This window comes from Musa acuminata, chromosome BXJ1-4 (assembly GCF_036884655.1).
Source record: "Musa acuminata AAA Group cultivar baxijiao chromosome BXJ1-4, Cavendish_Baxijiao_AAA, whole genome shotgun sequence".
Taxonomy (NCBI): Eukaryota; Viridiplantae; Streptophyta; class Magnoliopsida; order Zingiberales; family Musaceae; genus Musa; species Musa acuminata.
Window position 1 is genome coordinate 35,831,837 of NC_088330.1, and position 16,592 is coordinate 35,848,428.

General features: G+C 36.0%; 1 protein-coding gene and 1 pseudogene across 4 annotated transcripts; one reads left to right on the plus strand and one right to left on the minus strand.

Moving 5' to 3' along the window:
• Positions 1 to 170: 170 nt before the first annotated feature.
• LOC103983209 (uncharacterized) lies at positions 171 to 4,388 on the minus strand. Of its 4 annotated transcripts, none has more exons than XM_065176340.1 (4): positions 3,330 to 4,293; positions 1,949 to 2,255; positions 1,745 to 1,818; positions 171 to 322 (listed from the first exon to the last, which is right to left on the minus strand). In XM_065176340.1, exons 1-4 carry the CDS (start codon positions 4,161 to 4,163, stop codon positions 266 to 268), a joined length of 1,272 nt encoding a protein of 423 aa, XP_065032412.1. In that variant the 5' UTR covers positions 4,164 to 4,293; the 3' UTR covers positions 171 to 265. The 4 variants fall into 4 exon arrangements, with proteins under 4 accessions (XP_065032412.1, XP_009398682.2, XP_065032415.1 ...); XM_009400407.3 differs by lacking the exon at positions 171 to 322 and having other exon boundaries at positions 1,402 to 1,818; positions 3,330 to 4,165; positions 4,248 to 4,382; XM_065176343.1 differs by lacking the exon at positions 171 to 322 and having other exon boundaries at positions 1,465 to 1,818; positions 3,330 to 4,174; positions 4,248 to 4,388.
• Positions 4,389 to 7,412: 3,024 nt separating this feature from the next.
• Positions 7,413 to 14,004, plus strand: LOC135672569 (EH domain-containing protein 1-like; annotated as a pseudogene).
• Positions 14,005 to 16,592: the final 2,588 nt, after the last annotated feature.

The following is a 16,592-nucleotide window of genomic DNA, read 5'->3' on the forward strand; positions in this document are numbered from 1 at the left end:
GCCACTGATATCGCGACACGTAGAAACGGTCACGCTCACTACGGAACGACTTTTACGTTCAACCGTCACCATGTGCGTCGTCGGCCGGTCTTCTGATGCGTGCACTCGCAAAGGTGACGGAGAGTGTACTATTTCATATTCATTCCTGTTCTCGAGTGATTAGCGTGGGGTCCACCAGGGACTCGCTTAAATGCATGCATAGTGGAGGAGATGGCGCGATCCGTGGGGTGCTCGTTCGTTCTTGAAGCTTCTTGGTGCGTGCACGTCACGGATCTTGGGACGTCGGCGCATGCACAGCACGAGCCGCGAGGACTTCGAAATCCTAAAATGCAATGCTCATGCGTTTTAGCTCACATGACGTAATATTATCAAAGCCGTGGTCAACATGACGTAATATGAATTTGTATGCGTAAAATTATGCATTCAAAATAAAAATGTTAAACTCTCAAAATGTCAACTAAAAGATCAAAATAAAATAAAAAATTTGATTTAATTTTTCTGAAGCTCAAGTTAGTAACTCGAGATATATGAACGTAAACACGATAAAAGAAATCAATCTTTTCTTATCATAATGAAGATAAATATTTATACATGATCACAAAAGAATAAAATATTTTATAAAATATTTTACGAAAAGATAATTTCTCATTGCTCCCAAAGATCTCCTCTTGGTCTCTTGTTCATGTGGATGACAAAAAAAAACAATCCTGAACTATCTGTATTGAACTTGTTTTATACTATTATTCATACGAACATATAGATGAAAGGTGTCCTAAATCTTTTTTCTCACCAAAGACTTCACGTGACGAATATATGTCAGATAATGATTAATTGATAATAATGATTAATTGATAATATACTATGTGAAAACAAAATAGATTAAAGCATAGATAGACTATGATCTATAATAGCAAAGATTAATCTAAGGAATCTTTTGATAAATCACAAATGAAAAAAATGAGATTTGATCGTAGAACCCTACAATGATAATAGCAGTCACCTTTGTTTTGTATTCCCCTTTTTTCATACTACTTTCATGCAAGAATTAAGAGCGCATGTTCGACATATCGTCTTCATGAGTTATTTGTCCTCTTATTCATAAATTTAATATCCAACCTAATATTAGGCCCTACAAACCTGTATCAGATTTACATCCCATTCTTTTTTTAAATTTCTTCAACATCTAATAGGTAAACAAAAACAAATAAGATTCAACAAATAAGTACTTATTATATAATGAATCATAATTATGAAATAATTGCATTTAGTTCCCACACCTTAGCAGCAGCAACAAAAACAATGAAGATAGAGAAAACAAAAAGACCAATGTGTCTTCTTCCCATGTCAATTGCACACATCAGACCCTATGACTAACAAGCAACATTGCAGATTTGAGTAAACTGGTACAAATTTAGATGCATAAACTAATTTTAGCTAACAAAAATGTAATACACAGACAAAAGATCCAAGCGACTGAATGCAGGACTAGCATCAAGAACAACTAAGGGGAGAGATGGACACCACACACAGACAACATCTCTGTAAGATTATATACATTAAAGCCTCAAGAAATGCTTTCACCTCTCAAAAGAATGAAAGCATGCCTAATCATAACCTTTCTGTAAACAGGAATAAGAAGGGAAAGAACAAGAGTGAAATTATTGAAGGAGATGATACTGGCTTAAGAGATCCCGATTGTCTTGCCCAAAAGCCACAAGAACAGAGTAGTTTCAAGCATAAATACCGTATGAAGCCAAGACCGGTCAACTGTGAATCCAAATATGGTGATCCCTGCCCTGTTGTTCTCCAGATATGTCACTGCAATTCAAGAAGAATCAAGTTGAATTTAGGTAAACACGATGGAGAGCCAAATCTCAAAGAAGTTTTTACTACACATGCAAAAGAGGCACCTATGGTTCCAAAAGAATGGATGATTGTAAAGCTTTACCGAGTGCTTGTCTCTTTTGAAAGGAAATGGTGTGAGCATTGGATTGTACAATCTTCGTCCCTTCCAGTTCATCCTCCTCACTGCCCTCTTCCTCATCAGAGTCCTCATCGCCATTGGTTACTGGGAATTCAGAACTAGCCTTGGAAATAGCTTCAGAGGGTGTCTCAGGATCTACAGCAAAAGTCTCAATGGTGGCACAGACATGCCACTTTGCAGCATGGCTTGTGAGTGCTTGAGCTTTGTGGGTGATTTTGGCCGCACCGCGTAAGCATATAAGCAGTCCAGTCACAAGCGCAAATGAGCAGATCTGCAAGTACAAAAAATCAAAAGATATTAGTTCAATTACCATGATCAACCGAAGGCGTCTACTGCAGCTGTCTGTTCCTAGCCTTGGAGATGCTTCTGAATACAACTAGACATGTAATTGTGGTTGTCTACATGCAGCAACTGGTATCACTGAGTATTCATAGAATATCATATTCTTCATGCGATCGATAAAGCTCAAATCAAAATGTACTTTGATAAGGTTTTTTTTCGGGTACATTGGACCTGTGCTCTAATATCATGATAATTATTGAGCCCTTATGAACCTATATAAAAGCTTAAGCCAATAGATGTTACATTATAAAATCACAGAATGATGGTGCAATTTGGAATTTAGAAACATAATAAATTGCACTTCAAAAATCACAGAATGGTGGTGTAATTTGATCTGAAGTGACACTGACCAATCTGAAATACAAAAGACTTTCAGTCAACATCATTTAGTCCATAACCTTTGAGCTCATACCTTCAAATTTTCAATTATGCGATACAATGAATATACTTAACTAATAAAAAATCTGACATGTGGATCCTAGTTAACGAAATAAGCCAAAGGTACTTGTCGCATCAACACAAAATCAAACCGATAAATATTATCTCAATCAAACCTGGTTTGAAGAATATTTCTCTAATGTATACAATTAAGATTTTCGCACTATAAATAGGAACCTCTTCTGGTCCAACATAAATTCTCTCTCTAATCGAATATTATTCTCCTAGGCATTTACTGATTTGATCAGTCCGGTGAACCGAGTTGGGAGGTTCAACCGGGATTCAGATTCACGAAGGAGGTTCAACTCGGGATCAGCCTTGTAAGATTCAAGTGCCACTTTATTTGAAGAAGCAGACAACATCAGTTTCCCTTTAGGGCATCGGTTTGACGATCAAAATTGATATTAACTATATGCTCATGGCTTAAAATCTAAATTATGCTACACAAGTTGGACGAATATTCTAGTCCAAGCATAGAATTATAATTATTCTAAATTATATTAATAAAGAAAATCTCCGACCACAGAAAAAGAAAACCTACTAAAAAGACAGAGATAAAACTCACCGCGAGCTCTCCGGTGTTGAAGAGGCTATCATCGGAGTGCGGGCGGGTGGTGACGAAGACGGCCGCGAATTGGCTGGCCGTCACCATTATCAATCCCAAGAGGATGAACCCCCGGAACCGGTGGCTAATAACTCTGAGCTGCCTCCGCACGCGGAGGTGTTCCTTGAGCACCACCATCACCTCCGACTCCTCCTGGAACACCGCCGCGAACTCCTGCAGCCGCAGGATCTGCAAATGGCAAATCGATCGGAACATCACGCACACCACGAAGAAGCTCGCGGTGCGGTAGATCCACGACGCCAACTCCAGCGCGCACGCGACGCAGCCGGTGGCCACCGGGTTCCCCAGGAAGGGGATCCGGTCGGCGCTGAAGGCGTACCACCAGGACTTGTAAGCGACCTCGGCGACGAAGCAGGGGGTGACGAAGAGAGCGAGGAGGCGGAAGGAGCGGCGGAGCTGGGCGGTGTAGGCGAGGCGGACGCGAGGGCTCTGGCTGGGGAGCTTGTCGAGGAGGAGGAAGCGGCGGAGGCCGTAGCGGCGGGTGGCGAAGGAGAGGGTGAGGAAGGAGAGCGCGGCAGCCGCGGAGAGGGAGAGCTGGACTACGAGGTCGTAGGGGCGGCGGTCGGGGCGGTATGAGAGCACGAAGTGGGACACCGCTGGGATGGCCACGGCGAGGACAAAGAAAGCCACCCACGAGACCACCGCGAGGCCGGCGTCCGACTGGTCGTGGCACATCCACCGGAGGCAGGATCGGAGGCCACGGAGCTCGTCATCGCCATCGTCGCGGCCCGACTTCCTCGCCGGGAGGAGCGGCGCGGCTTGCCCTCTCGCCATCGCTGCGGTCACTGCCAACTACCGACTTATTCGACGTATTGACCTCAAACGAGAAGAAGAAGAAAGTGGAGGAGGAAGACAAACCAGAGGAAAGGAAGCCAAGGGGGCAAGATTTGAACAGCTTTGTTGCATTGATGTGTTTATATACTCTGGGAGAAACGAGAAGGGAGGTGATGGAAGCACTGATGGGCGATGAATCATAGCCTGCTTTGGCCAGCAGGAAAGGGACTAATTACTTTGTTGCAGGGGGAGGGAAAGAATCACTATGCATCGTAATGAACCAGACAAAAGAGTGTGGCGTTAGAGGAGTCCAGGTGGAAGATTACCAAATTACCATAATAACCCTTAGTGTAATTCTGGCAACCTACACATTCTTAATTTTCTTAAAATAGTCAAAAATAATAATAATATCTCATCACAAGCTGGTTTGTGGAACAGCTCAGCATGATCTATTATGATCTCAATGTATCAGACCTCTTGCTCGTCTGATATAACAAAAGTAGTGGTAGGAGTTCATGGAAGCGTGTTTGGTGACACAACATGACGAGATATTATGTTATTAGTATCGATTGCGCCATTTCTGTCAGTTCATTGTCAAGAAGAGGTATACCACGTCCGTTCCGTGACCTGTGCAGGTGTACTACTCGATCGCGGAGGCTGTGTTTACAACACGTACACGCAGACGCGAGAAGTAGGTGCAGGTTGAGGAAGGCGACTGGAGGTGGAACAGGGGCATTTTGGTTCGCTTCCACGTGGCTTTCGGTGCCATTTGGCGACCTCCTCCTGCGCTGCGGGCGGTGCGGCGCCCGTGAGCTGAGCAAGCCAATTACGAGCGGCTACGCGTGTCTTAGTTCACATGAGATGCGTATATTTTATTGCAACGGGAGGGACAAGTTCGTCATTCTATATCGCATGAGCTGGATACATGATTGGTCCATTTGCAATAGGAGATTACCGTTTATAATATCATTTTTTTAATTTTTAATATTTTTTAAAATTAATTTTGAATATATATATATATATATATATATATATATATATATATATATATATTGAACACGATAAGCAAAATTGAAGCAAAGGCTAAGGAAACATTATCTGAGAAATAGTAATCAACGATAGGAAGTAGGACAATAACCAACGATAAGCATAGACTTATAGTGACAATCAATAATAGACGTAGATTAAGAGATGACGATCAACGATAGGGAGTCTTAAGGAATGTCGATAACGATAGGATGCACATACACTGATTATAAGGGATGTGAAAAAAATCAAAATTATAGGGGTTATAAATAGTAAATTATTATTTTATTTTTTTTAATATTATGAATAGTAATAAGTTTTCAATAATAATAATAAAACACTAATAGTAGGCTCTTAATATATGAAATACATAACGGGTGTAATTTGGAAAAAAAATCTCTCTTTATTTATTTTTAAGGTATTTTTTATATCTTTTAAAAGATGTCCCTTATTTATCATAATATCTAAAATAATTCATGATAATATAGTTGAGCAGTACAGATTCACCATATAAATAAACCTATAAGGTATACCGGTCTAGTCTCTCATATATGGTATTATTATATTATCAGTTACAATGTTCTTGAGGCTTTAGTATTTTTCATATATCCATCAAAATACTATAATCATATTTAAAAATACTACATACAAATTGGCTCACATGTAAAAATAAGATTTCAAATACCTATTCTTATTAGTTTATGAACAAAATTAAATCAAATAATTATACTTCTATGTCTTTCACAGTATTTTTAAATATGTTTACAGTGTTTTTAGTAATTTCACCAAGACATTTGTATGTAACTAAAGTATTAAACTGATTCATATGATATACTCAGTATATACTATATGCTCCAAATGTATGACTATTTTATAGATTATAATAAATGTGAGTTTCCTTATGAAAAATATCAAAATGATGGCAGATGATGATGATGATGATGGATCAACAGACAACATTTAGAGGACTGGGCCCCACTTCTCAAGGAGATTAAAGAACACAGGTGTTGGAGGTCAAGGTGGCACTTACTTATTACGTACAATTTAGAAGAAACGTCTTTAGAAGAAGCTCATGTGTGCTTGAGAATGGACATGAACAACCATAACTCAACTTTGCTTAGAATATATGATTCAAGCGTTGTGAGAAGAGAAGGTTATATATTTGTTCCACCGAAGATACGAGCTGGTGAGAAATTGTGGACTACATAATTCGATTCTATAAGGTAGATCAAGATGCTCCAAATCAGTCATGAACACATAGTCAACGAAACACGTCATCCATTGAAGAAACACAGGAAAGAAGTCAGGCTGTAATGGATCATGAAAATATTATACACAATCTTGAGAATATGAATAATCTTCATGGTTGATCTCGTTTAAAAAAATTGAAGGGTTGAGAGAGAATTTTGTATGTCGTATTCAACCTTAGTTTAGTGGTAAAATATATATATGTATATTTTATATTTAACTTTAGTTATTATTTTTAGTATTGTCACAAAAAAAAAAGGAAACTTGAAGGTAGAAAACACTTATATCTCATATTCCCTTTTCAATCCAGTCATACGAAAGACTGCATCAGATGGTGTAACTAACAAATCCCTCCTATAGTTAAGACAACGTCAATTTATTATAGGTAAAAAATGCTTAATAAATATATAATAAATATATAAAAAAGATAATATCTTATAAACTATTAAATAATTTAGTCGAATAATATATTTTTTATATTATAGGTGCTTTTTAATCTTTAGGGTATAAGGTAACACAACACACTCGTTGATATTTTATCATATTTTGATTGACTAGACTCTGTCGATTTTTGATTCATCGAAAATAATAATAATAATAATAATTAGTTCTCTCGATGAAATTGGACTAACTCATACTACCACAAGGGGTAAATGTGGGGTTGGAGGAAGCGAGCGGGTACGTACGGTAAAACCGAGAGTGTCACGACACCACACGGGTAGGGGGTCGCGTAACAACAATATGTGCGATGAAACGATGTCACGAAACCCACACAGTGGAGCCGTGTCGTTCGGAGATCATTGACCGCACGATCCACATCAGACGGCCACGATGCTCCCTTGCTGCTTTACCCTCCGAATAAAACCGGCATAACGCTTTCCCGTTTAAGCATGCGCACCGCTTTCCCCGTCTGGTCCCACCTCGCGCGCACGAGCGACTATTATCCTCCCCCACTCTTCTAAGAGCGGAGAACAAAACGCTCCTCCAAGAACAACTCCCGCTCTGCACTGCTCTCTCTCTCTTTCTCATTTTTCGTTCTTTTGCCCTAGACGATGAATCTGGTGTCGTCTTCCGTCGCTTCTTGCCCCAAGGAGAAGCAGAAGATATACCAGGAGTGGTTCTCAGTCGCCGACAAGGGTCCGTCGATTCGTTCCCTCTCACACTCGTTTGATTTTTGTTTCTCGCTTCTTTTCTCATGACGTTTGATATGCTTCTTTTCTCTGCGGTTTAGATGGAGACGGGCGCATCACGGGGAACGACGCGCTCAAGTTCTTCGCCATGTCGAAGCTGTCCCGGCCCGAACTTAAGCAGGTCACGACTTCGTTAAGATTCGCCGCTCTGTTCTCTCTTTCGTCAATTTCTTTGCTTGCTTGTTTTCAGTTCCTTCCGATTAACGTTTAATGCGATGTAGCAATGGATTCTCGTCACGTTTCTGTGAACCATAGATGTTTCTTTTCCGTTTGTCCAAGAAATGCCTGATTGCAAGGAAAAGAAGGGGGGAGGATCGAATTAATGGTAACAGTCTGGTTGTAACTGTCTACTTTCAAATGATTCAGATGTTGACGATGGGTGCTGGACGAATTGAGGATTAAAAGAGCCACGAAAAATTGCAGTTGTGCAGCTCTGTTTTCTTTAGAATCGAGGATACATAGAATCACACAATTCTGAGACCAAATTATATTTAGTTGTTTCTTAGCGCATGATCATCGATCATCCTTTATCACCATTATGACCTAAGTTTACCAGCAAGTTTCTTGCATACGATGAATCCCAAGTGGCATGCATGCAGTTGATGAATGATTCAGAGGTTCTTCTTGTAGTCCAATGGAAGATCTTCTTAGGATGGCTAAGTATTTTTTATCTCTAAGGATGGGTAAGTATACAAATTACTTGGAGAATCAAGTTAAAAAATAAAAAAATTCAAGTATGGAGAAAAAAGAAGCCTTGAAAAAGAGTTTGATTATCTTAAGGTTTCCTTGGGGGAAGTGTACAAGGAAAATGCTTTAAGTGCTACTAAGGTGTTCTCTTACAGTATTGAAAGAAGAAGAATTTTTCAGGGTTTATGTTAGGGAGTATTACCCATGCTTTGAGCTTATGTTCTAGTCTAATCAATAGAAAATTCTATTCCTTGTAGCTTATTATTCTTTGGTAGTAAGAATTTGAGTTTGTTCTTCATATACATAAACTGAGTGTATCAAACCACATATCTATTGTGTTCAAGAATTTGTGGGTTTATGTTTTATTATTGATTCTTATATTGTTTTCTTTTTTAACATTAGTCTTCTTCCCTCCACCATATCTGAAATCATGGGTGACTGCAATAATGACAAAATATAGACAGCAGACTGATCATATAGTCGTAATTGTGAGAAAACCATTAATCAGAACTTTTTGTTAAATGGCATTTAAGCCACATAATGAGAAGGTGCCACGTTAACTGTGCCTGTATTTTTTTCACTGCATTGAGATCGACCCATCTGTTCTATAGTTTCAGTTGATTGCTTGGGACTTTCATCTTGGGTAAAAGTTAATAATTAGGTTAACTAGAGATAGGCCAAGGTGGTCCTGAGTAAAAAAGCCTTTCTTTAATAGATATACCTTATGTTGAGGGAAAATGCCATAAATAACCAACCTTAAATTGTACCCATTTGTATAGAAATTAAGTTCCTTTTTCCTTATATTGTTAAGAATGTAAACCAAATGGCATTTATGCTAAGTTGTTAGCAATTAGGGCATGCTGTTTCTTTTCTCAATTTTTTTTTCTATGTTCATCCTACTAAATAATGTGGCCTTTACCTTTGTACCACGTAATTAGATTGCATGTTCTTTGGCAATAATGTATTAATTTTTTTCTGAAGGTCTGGGCCACTGCAGACTCTAAGCGGCAGGGTTTTCTTGATCTCCAAGAGTTCATTAACGCAATGCAGGTTTTGCTTTGCATGCATTTTTTATATTAAAGGACATAATGCCCATCACTAATTTTTTGTCATGATGTTCAGCTTGTTGCACTGGCTCAAGAAGGGCATGAGATTACACCAGATTTGCTTAATCATGCAGGTAACTCCGTGACTCAAAAAACTCCTACAGCTGGTATGCTTTGAAGTAATGCTAATTTTGTTAATTGTATGCATCACTTTTCCTCACAACAGACTTGGATAACTTAAAACCGCCAGTGATGGAAGGTTTGGATATTCGACTAGCTGTATGTCAATTATTCTCTTTGTTCCTTAAAAATTTTGTTGTGTGAATGAGTATCATCCTCGACTTACTGCAATTAACCATCTTCTAGAAATCAAAGCGCTCAGAAAAGAAAAGCGATCCTTGTTCAGATGGTAGGAAGCTTGCTTCTAGAATTCATGAAAACATTCTGGATGGTAGTTTACCTAGCTGATGTTTCTGGTGATGTTTTCAGTACCACCACAGCCTCAATCACCTGCATCAGCTGGCTGGTTTAACTCAAAATCAGCAAAGAAGGTAATTTTTTGGATCAATGTATACTTATCCTTCAAATTTCATGTATGAGTAAACATACTATAAGTTTTTTCTGAATCCTTTTTGTATATTATAGTAAGTATATATGGTGGTCCTGGCAAGCCTTGTTTCTGCCCAGGCGCTATCATACTCTCTCGCGCCTTGTTTTATTCCTTGGACTTGACATTCTTTATGTTTAAGCCTTTGCATTTGATATCTCATTGACATTGTTAGAATTTTTTGACAAATTTTCTAGAATCAACCATTTGCTTTTATCAGTGTTGATTATCACGAAATGAAAGATATGATCACCTGTACTTACAGACTATATATATTGGTTTTTGCAGTAGAAAGTATGGCTGGCTATTTTAGTAAATTAGCCAGACAACATGCCCCATCTATTTTGTTGTTCTGATGATGATCTTGTGCTTATATTTGTTGTTAGATACCTTCAAAGTCAGTCACCTCAATTATCGATGGTTTGAAGAAATTATATATTGAGAAACTGAAGCCTTTGGAAGTTACCTATCAATTCAGTGATTTTGTTTCTCCCTTGTTGGTAAGGCATAATTCCTGATTTTTTTTTACCACAGGTTTTTTAGTTATCAAACTGCACAAACTTTTAGTAGAACCTTCTCATTGAATTTCAATTAATTATTAACAATTCATTCTCTAGTTTTGACCTCACAAATAAATCCTTCTGTAGACAAATAGTGATTTCGATGCCAAGCCCATGGTTATGCTCTTGGGTCAATATTCTACTGGAAAGACCACATTCATAAAACATTTATTGAAATCTAGCTATCCAGGTTTGCTGATACTTATATTATTTATTTTTAAAACTTCTTTATTTCTCACTTAATGTTGCCAAGATTGCATATTGGACCACCTTTCTATATTCCTGCTTTCTTTCAGGTGCACATATTGGACCAGAACCTACAACCGATAGATTTGTTGTTATAACAGTAAGTTTTCCTTTCCCCCTCTTTATTTTTGTTTTCTTCATTTTTCTTTATATTTGTTTGGGTTTCTTTTCTGGGTGGATGCTTTTGTGGAGCTCTAATTTTTTTTCAACTAATTATTTTGCTTATATGCAGTCAGGACCAGATGAGAGAAGCATTCCTGGGAATACTATTGCTGTTCAAGCAGATATGCCTTATAATGGCCTGACTGCATTTGGCACTGGCTTTTTATCAAAGTTCGAGTGTTCTCAGATGCCCCATCCAGTATGATTTTATCTTTACCCCTAGTATGGAAAGATGTTCCTCCATTTTAATTCAGGATCCAACTGTATAACCTTTGCTTGTGAAGCTTTTGGAACACATTACTTTTGTTGATACTCCTGGTGTTTTATCTGGGGAGAAACAACGAACTCAACGCAGTTATGACTTCACTGGGGTGACATCATGGTTTGCAGCAAAATGTGACCTTGTTCTTCTCCTGTTTGATCCATATAAACTTGACATCAGTGATGAGTTTAAGCGTGTAATTGGATCCTTGCGTGGCCATGATGATAAAATACGTGTTGTTCTGAATAAGGCAGACCAAGTTGACACCCAACAGGTGAAACTTTAAGCTATCTGTGCATCTGTTTAACATACCTCTTAATGTTACATATGTTGAATCAATTTTTGACAAGCTACCTCTTTGTCAACAAAGACTGGTTCGAGTTTGATTGACGACATGTTTCTTTTCTGTCATATGTCACAGCTCATGAGAGTTTATGGGGCATTGCTGTGGTCTCTTGGAAAAGTTCTGAACACCCCTGAAGTGATGTGAGTGTACATTGGGTAAGCTCTTAATAACAATGTAGATAACTGTGTATCCTGTCTTCTTCAATGTTATAATGAATGATGAATATTTTACAGTTATTTTTAAAATTTCAACCAGGAGCTCATCTCAAGAGTAACTTTTATGTCCTTGAGAACTTAAATCATCCTTAATGTTATTAGGGTGCATTTTATAGTCTCCGAAATTCCAAATGAATTTCACCTAACAGCAGTTAAAGATTGTTGCTTGTCATTCTAAATCGTTCCTTCGTCGCATATACAGTTCGTTTAATGACAAACCGATAAATGAAGCAGAACATGCTGTCATTGGAAAGTTGTTTGAAAAAGAGCAAGAAGATCTCCTTTCTGATCTGAATGATATCCCAAAAAAGGCTTGTGACCGTCGTGTAAGTATGGTTGTTGCAATGTTTGAACATCTTTCTGCATCGTTACTCTTTCTCGATCACTATGTTCTTTATATCTGCAGATCAATGAATTTGTGAAGCGTGCAAGAGCAGCCAAGGTTCATGCATGCATAATTAGTCATCTGAAGAAGGAGATGCCTGCAATGATGGGCAAGGCTAAGGCTCAGCAGAAACTTATAGATAACCTGGAAGAAGAGTTTTTAAAGGTCATCTTTCCTCTAGTAAATTTTCTAGGCATGATTAGTCAATTGTGTATCTACTTTAAGATCATTGGCTTTAGTTCCTAAGTGGTTTCTAATAGTTTTTGCTTAGTATGATAGCTATTAGCTGATGGGTTGCTCCAAGGTCAAAATTCTCAGACATTGTCATGCAAGCACTTTTCAGCTATTCTTTTGCATGTCCCATCTCCTAATTGTTATTGATGTTTGGTATCTCATCAATTGTGGCTATAGTTTTTATTTTCTCAATTACATTTCTACCTTGCCAATTTGATGCTAGGTTGAAGGCGAGTTGCACATTCACTGTGATGAAAATTTGTGTAAACTTCTTGGTGTCCTGTTTTTCGTGTCATGATCTATAGCCAAACCAATATCATCTGAAAAGGGCTTGACTGATGATGGCTCGTCATATAATAAACATATGATGATGATGACTTGTCATGTAATAAATATATGCAAGGTGGGAGCGAACCTTGGTAGGAGGGCTTAATACAATACAGAATTTATAATGGAAGCAGTTTTCCCAGTCTCTTCCATTATATTTCATAGAACTGTAAGAAACATCGGAATTACATATCCTAATTATGACCAAACCTTGGTGAATTAGGGCTTCATTTGCTTTGCAGATAACGGTCTTCACAATACTGTTTCTTTTTGGCACATTATCCAGCAAAAACTTTTGTAACCATCGACTTCGGTTGCTTGTTGCTAATACTTATTTTTGCATATTTGTTTGGAGTGTAATACAAATGGAAGGTCATTTCAAGTACAACATCCGGTTCATATGAGTAGACTATGTATTTGCTCTAATTCCTTTGCAAGTAAGATGTTGACTCCTGTTCCTTTTTTGCTCATGCACTCCATATTGCGTTTCTGCTAGTATTATTTGGTATACAATTAACAGTGACTTGAAGCTATTTTAGGCACTTAGTTGATTTTACTAATTTTCTTTTTGTCACTGTGGTTTGGTTCCAAATTTGAGTTTTACATTCAGTAGTTGTAAGGTGGAACTGTCTGTCAAATAAATGTATGTACGGAATCTGACAAGTGTGTTGAGCAGGTCCAGAAGGAGTTCCACTTAGCACCAGGAGACTTCCCCAATGTCGACCAGTTCAGAGAGGTGTTGGGTGGATACAATATTGACAAATTTGAGAAGATGAAGCATAAAATGATACAGGCAGTGGATGATATGCTGGGGTATGACATCCCAGAACTTTTGAAGAGGTTCAGAAACCCATATGACTGAGGATGCCTCACACTGAATAGTGAACCATGGTCTGTTGCTCTCGAGAGACCAAGTTGTAACGAAGTAGATGTTGAGCTTGTACTTGTGCCACGAGGAATTTGCTTTTTTTCTTCTTCGTTCAAACCATTAGTTTTGGAATCTTGTTTCCACGTTGATAGATATGGTTGTATTTCAGTGGATCTGTTAGTGCTGGTGTTGCTTTGGACAAGTTTTTGTTTAAATATTTGGTATAGACTTCATTTATTTTGTTTTTTATTATTTTTTTTCAAAAGGTAAGTAGTGAGGACACAACTTGATCCAGAACCTTGGTATATTAAGATCTTAACGTCTTCATAAAACAATTGAGACATGATCATATATTTATTTGTTAACTAATGTTTTAAAAATTTATTGGATGAGATTTTGAACTATCAATTGGTTTAGGTATAATTTGGTTGTCTGATTTGTGAAAGGAGTTTAGAGCTAATCTTGATCGGAGTTCGAGTTTATTATAAATTTAGTGTCGAGAAAATGAATGACTTTACATCTGCGGTCATGTTATCAAAATAATGTTTTGGGTCAATTCAAGTGGTATTATTATCATCTTGGATTCTTCGTCTATCTTTCTTGTCTTTTTACTTTAAATCATTTATGATTTTTGTTAAATCATTTATGATTTTTTCATGAACTCAAATGATTATATTTCTTAAGAGAGTGTATTTAACTTTTTAACGTGTACGTGTATGTAATATAGATTCTTAAAGCCAATGTCTTATGTTCTTAATATATAATTTTGTTTAGCAAGAATCATAACTTATTTCTCATTTTAATTTTTTTAAATATTTATCATAGTAATATATATTTTTTTAACTGGTGTTATTATATTATTACTATTAATAAACTCTTCGAAGCAATATTATAGTTTTTCATTTATGGTAAGTCAATCATTTTATATAATTTTTTAAAGCATGTAATTCTAATGATTTTTGAAATAATTTATTTTTAATTTCAAAATTAGATTATTCTAGATTTTTATGTTTAGTGTAAGAAGTACAAAATTTTGACATATAGTTGTCATACTTATTTTTTAATATATCAAATTTATTGGCGAGTGATATATGATCCGTTTTTAATAAATTATATTTTTTATCAATATTTTAACTTCATTAAATAAATAATAAAATACTTCAAATAGTTCATTATGTAATAAAAAAGTTTCAGGGGAGTCGAATACTTTATCGTTGAAAACCATTAAGGCATAATTTATCATTTCTTTTTTATTAGTTTACTCTTCCACTTCACAGTTACTCGATTCATTAGTTTTGTGTCCTAACTTTTTTTACTCATAACATGTGATTCAATCTTTCTTGAGTTCACTTTTATTTTTTATATTTTCTTCTTTCAAATTTATCTTATTTTTCCTCATGAATTTTTTTAATATTCTTGTAAGAAGTATCATGTCTTCGTGGCTTAAGCTTTCGTTCGAGTAATCTTCTTTAAATTTAAGAGCAATATCTTTTTTTTTTCTTTAGAAGGTTTTCCTCTATTTTATTCTATACTTTGCATGTTATTTCATAGGTTATTAAAGATCTTATGAGTTCTTCAAGAAAAAGGTTATTCAAATCTTTAGTTTCTTGGATTATTATTACCTTTCAATATCAGTCTTTAGGAAGAAACCTTAAAATCTTTCTCATAAATTCAAGATTAGTATAGTTTTTACTAAGAATTTTTAATCCATTGACAATATCCATAATTTACTAAGAGTTTTTAATTCATTGATAATATCCATAAAATAGATATACATGTTACCAATAAATTTGTTTAGTTTTATTTTAAATAATTCATAATTATAAACTAAAAGATTAATTTTAGATTCTTTTACTTATAACTTCATGAGTGATTTCAAGTGTGTATCATATATCATGTGCAATATCATAACTAAAAACTCGATTGAACTAATTTTTATCTAAAGCATAAAATAAATTATTTTTAAAAAATATTCTTTTTAAATTATTATATTTATCCATCGATTTAAAAGATTTTGAAAAATCAAACTGAATAATATTTCATAAATCAAAATACATAAAAAAAAATCCTATTGTATTTTTCAATAGGTGCAATCCATTCTATTGAACATGGAAAAAACGTATGATAAAGTGTTCATCTTGATTGCTTAAAAATATTATTTATTTACTCTTCGGTGTTAATCTAAATGAAAGAATATTACTATGATATAAATTGTTAGAATTTTAATGATCTAACAATTTAGTGTAAAAGTATTTTTATTTGATTTTAAAACTCGATTGATCTAAGTTAAAATTATAAGTAAAGTGAATTATAAGTAAAGAGAATAAAACTTAGTAACAAATAAAAGGGTAAGTAAAGAGAGATGAACCAATTTATGATGGTTCAGTTTTCCTGACTTATGTTTACTTTTGATTTTTCTTTCCTCGAGGCTATTAGTTTTCACTGTCTCGATCTTCTTTTTAATATGTGAAGAACAAGTTGCAACTCTCTATTTTCAAGCTTAGGAGATAGTATTCACACTCTTTTTATATAATATCTCTTACTTCATATAGCTTAGAATTATAATCAAGAGAAGAAGAAGATTCAAACTATACTCAAAATAAAAGCTTACAATACTTCACTAGCTCAAGAATGAATATCCCATCAACCAAGCCTAAGTGGGGTATTTATAGGTCCCAAAAAGCTTTAAGAATAGAGTCAAAAATTTAAATCCTTTAAAATTTTGGGATAAGGATGATATTACCATCGACACTGGGTGGTACTACTACTGTAACTTTTGACATCGCAAATCTGAATTCCGATGATATTACTATCACAAAATTTGAATTCTCGATAGTATTACTACCACAATAGATGGTACCACCACTGGAAAGATTGATAAAGCACAAACTATGCTTATCGATTAACTCAAGCAGTACTATCGCTTGAGCCTAGCGGTACCACTGCATAAGCCTATTTTAGGCTATTGTTCTGTCCTTCTAACAAGCCCAATTCGGCCTAACTTCAATCCCAATGATATT

What these genes read in the sequence shown, in the direction of transcription:
- LOC103983209 (XM_009400407.3), bottom strand. Translation starts at nt 4,163, where the DNA reads ATGGCGAGAGGGCAAGCCGCGCCGCTCCTCCCGGCGAGGAAGTCGGGC. An exon ending in TCAACACCGGAGAGCTCGCG is followed by an intron (nt 2,256 to 3,329) that starts GTGAGTTTTATC and finishes TTGTACTTGCAG; the next exon opens with ATCTGCTCATTTGCGCTTGT. An exon ending in TCAAAAGAGACAAGCACTCG is followed by an intron (nt 1,819 to 1,948) that starts GTAAAGCTTTAC and finishes CTTGAATTGCAG; the next exon opens with TGACATATCTGGAGAACAAC.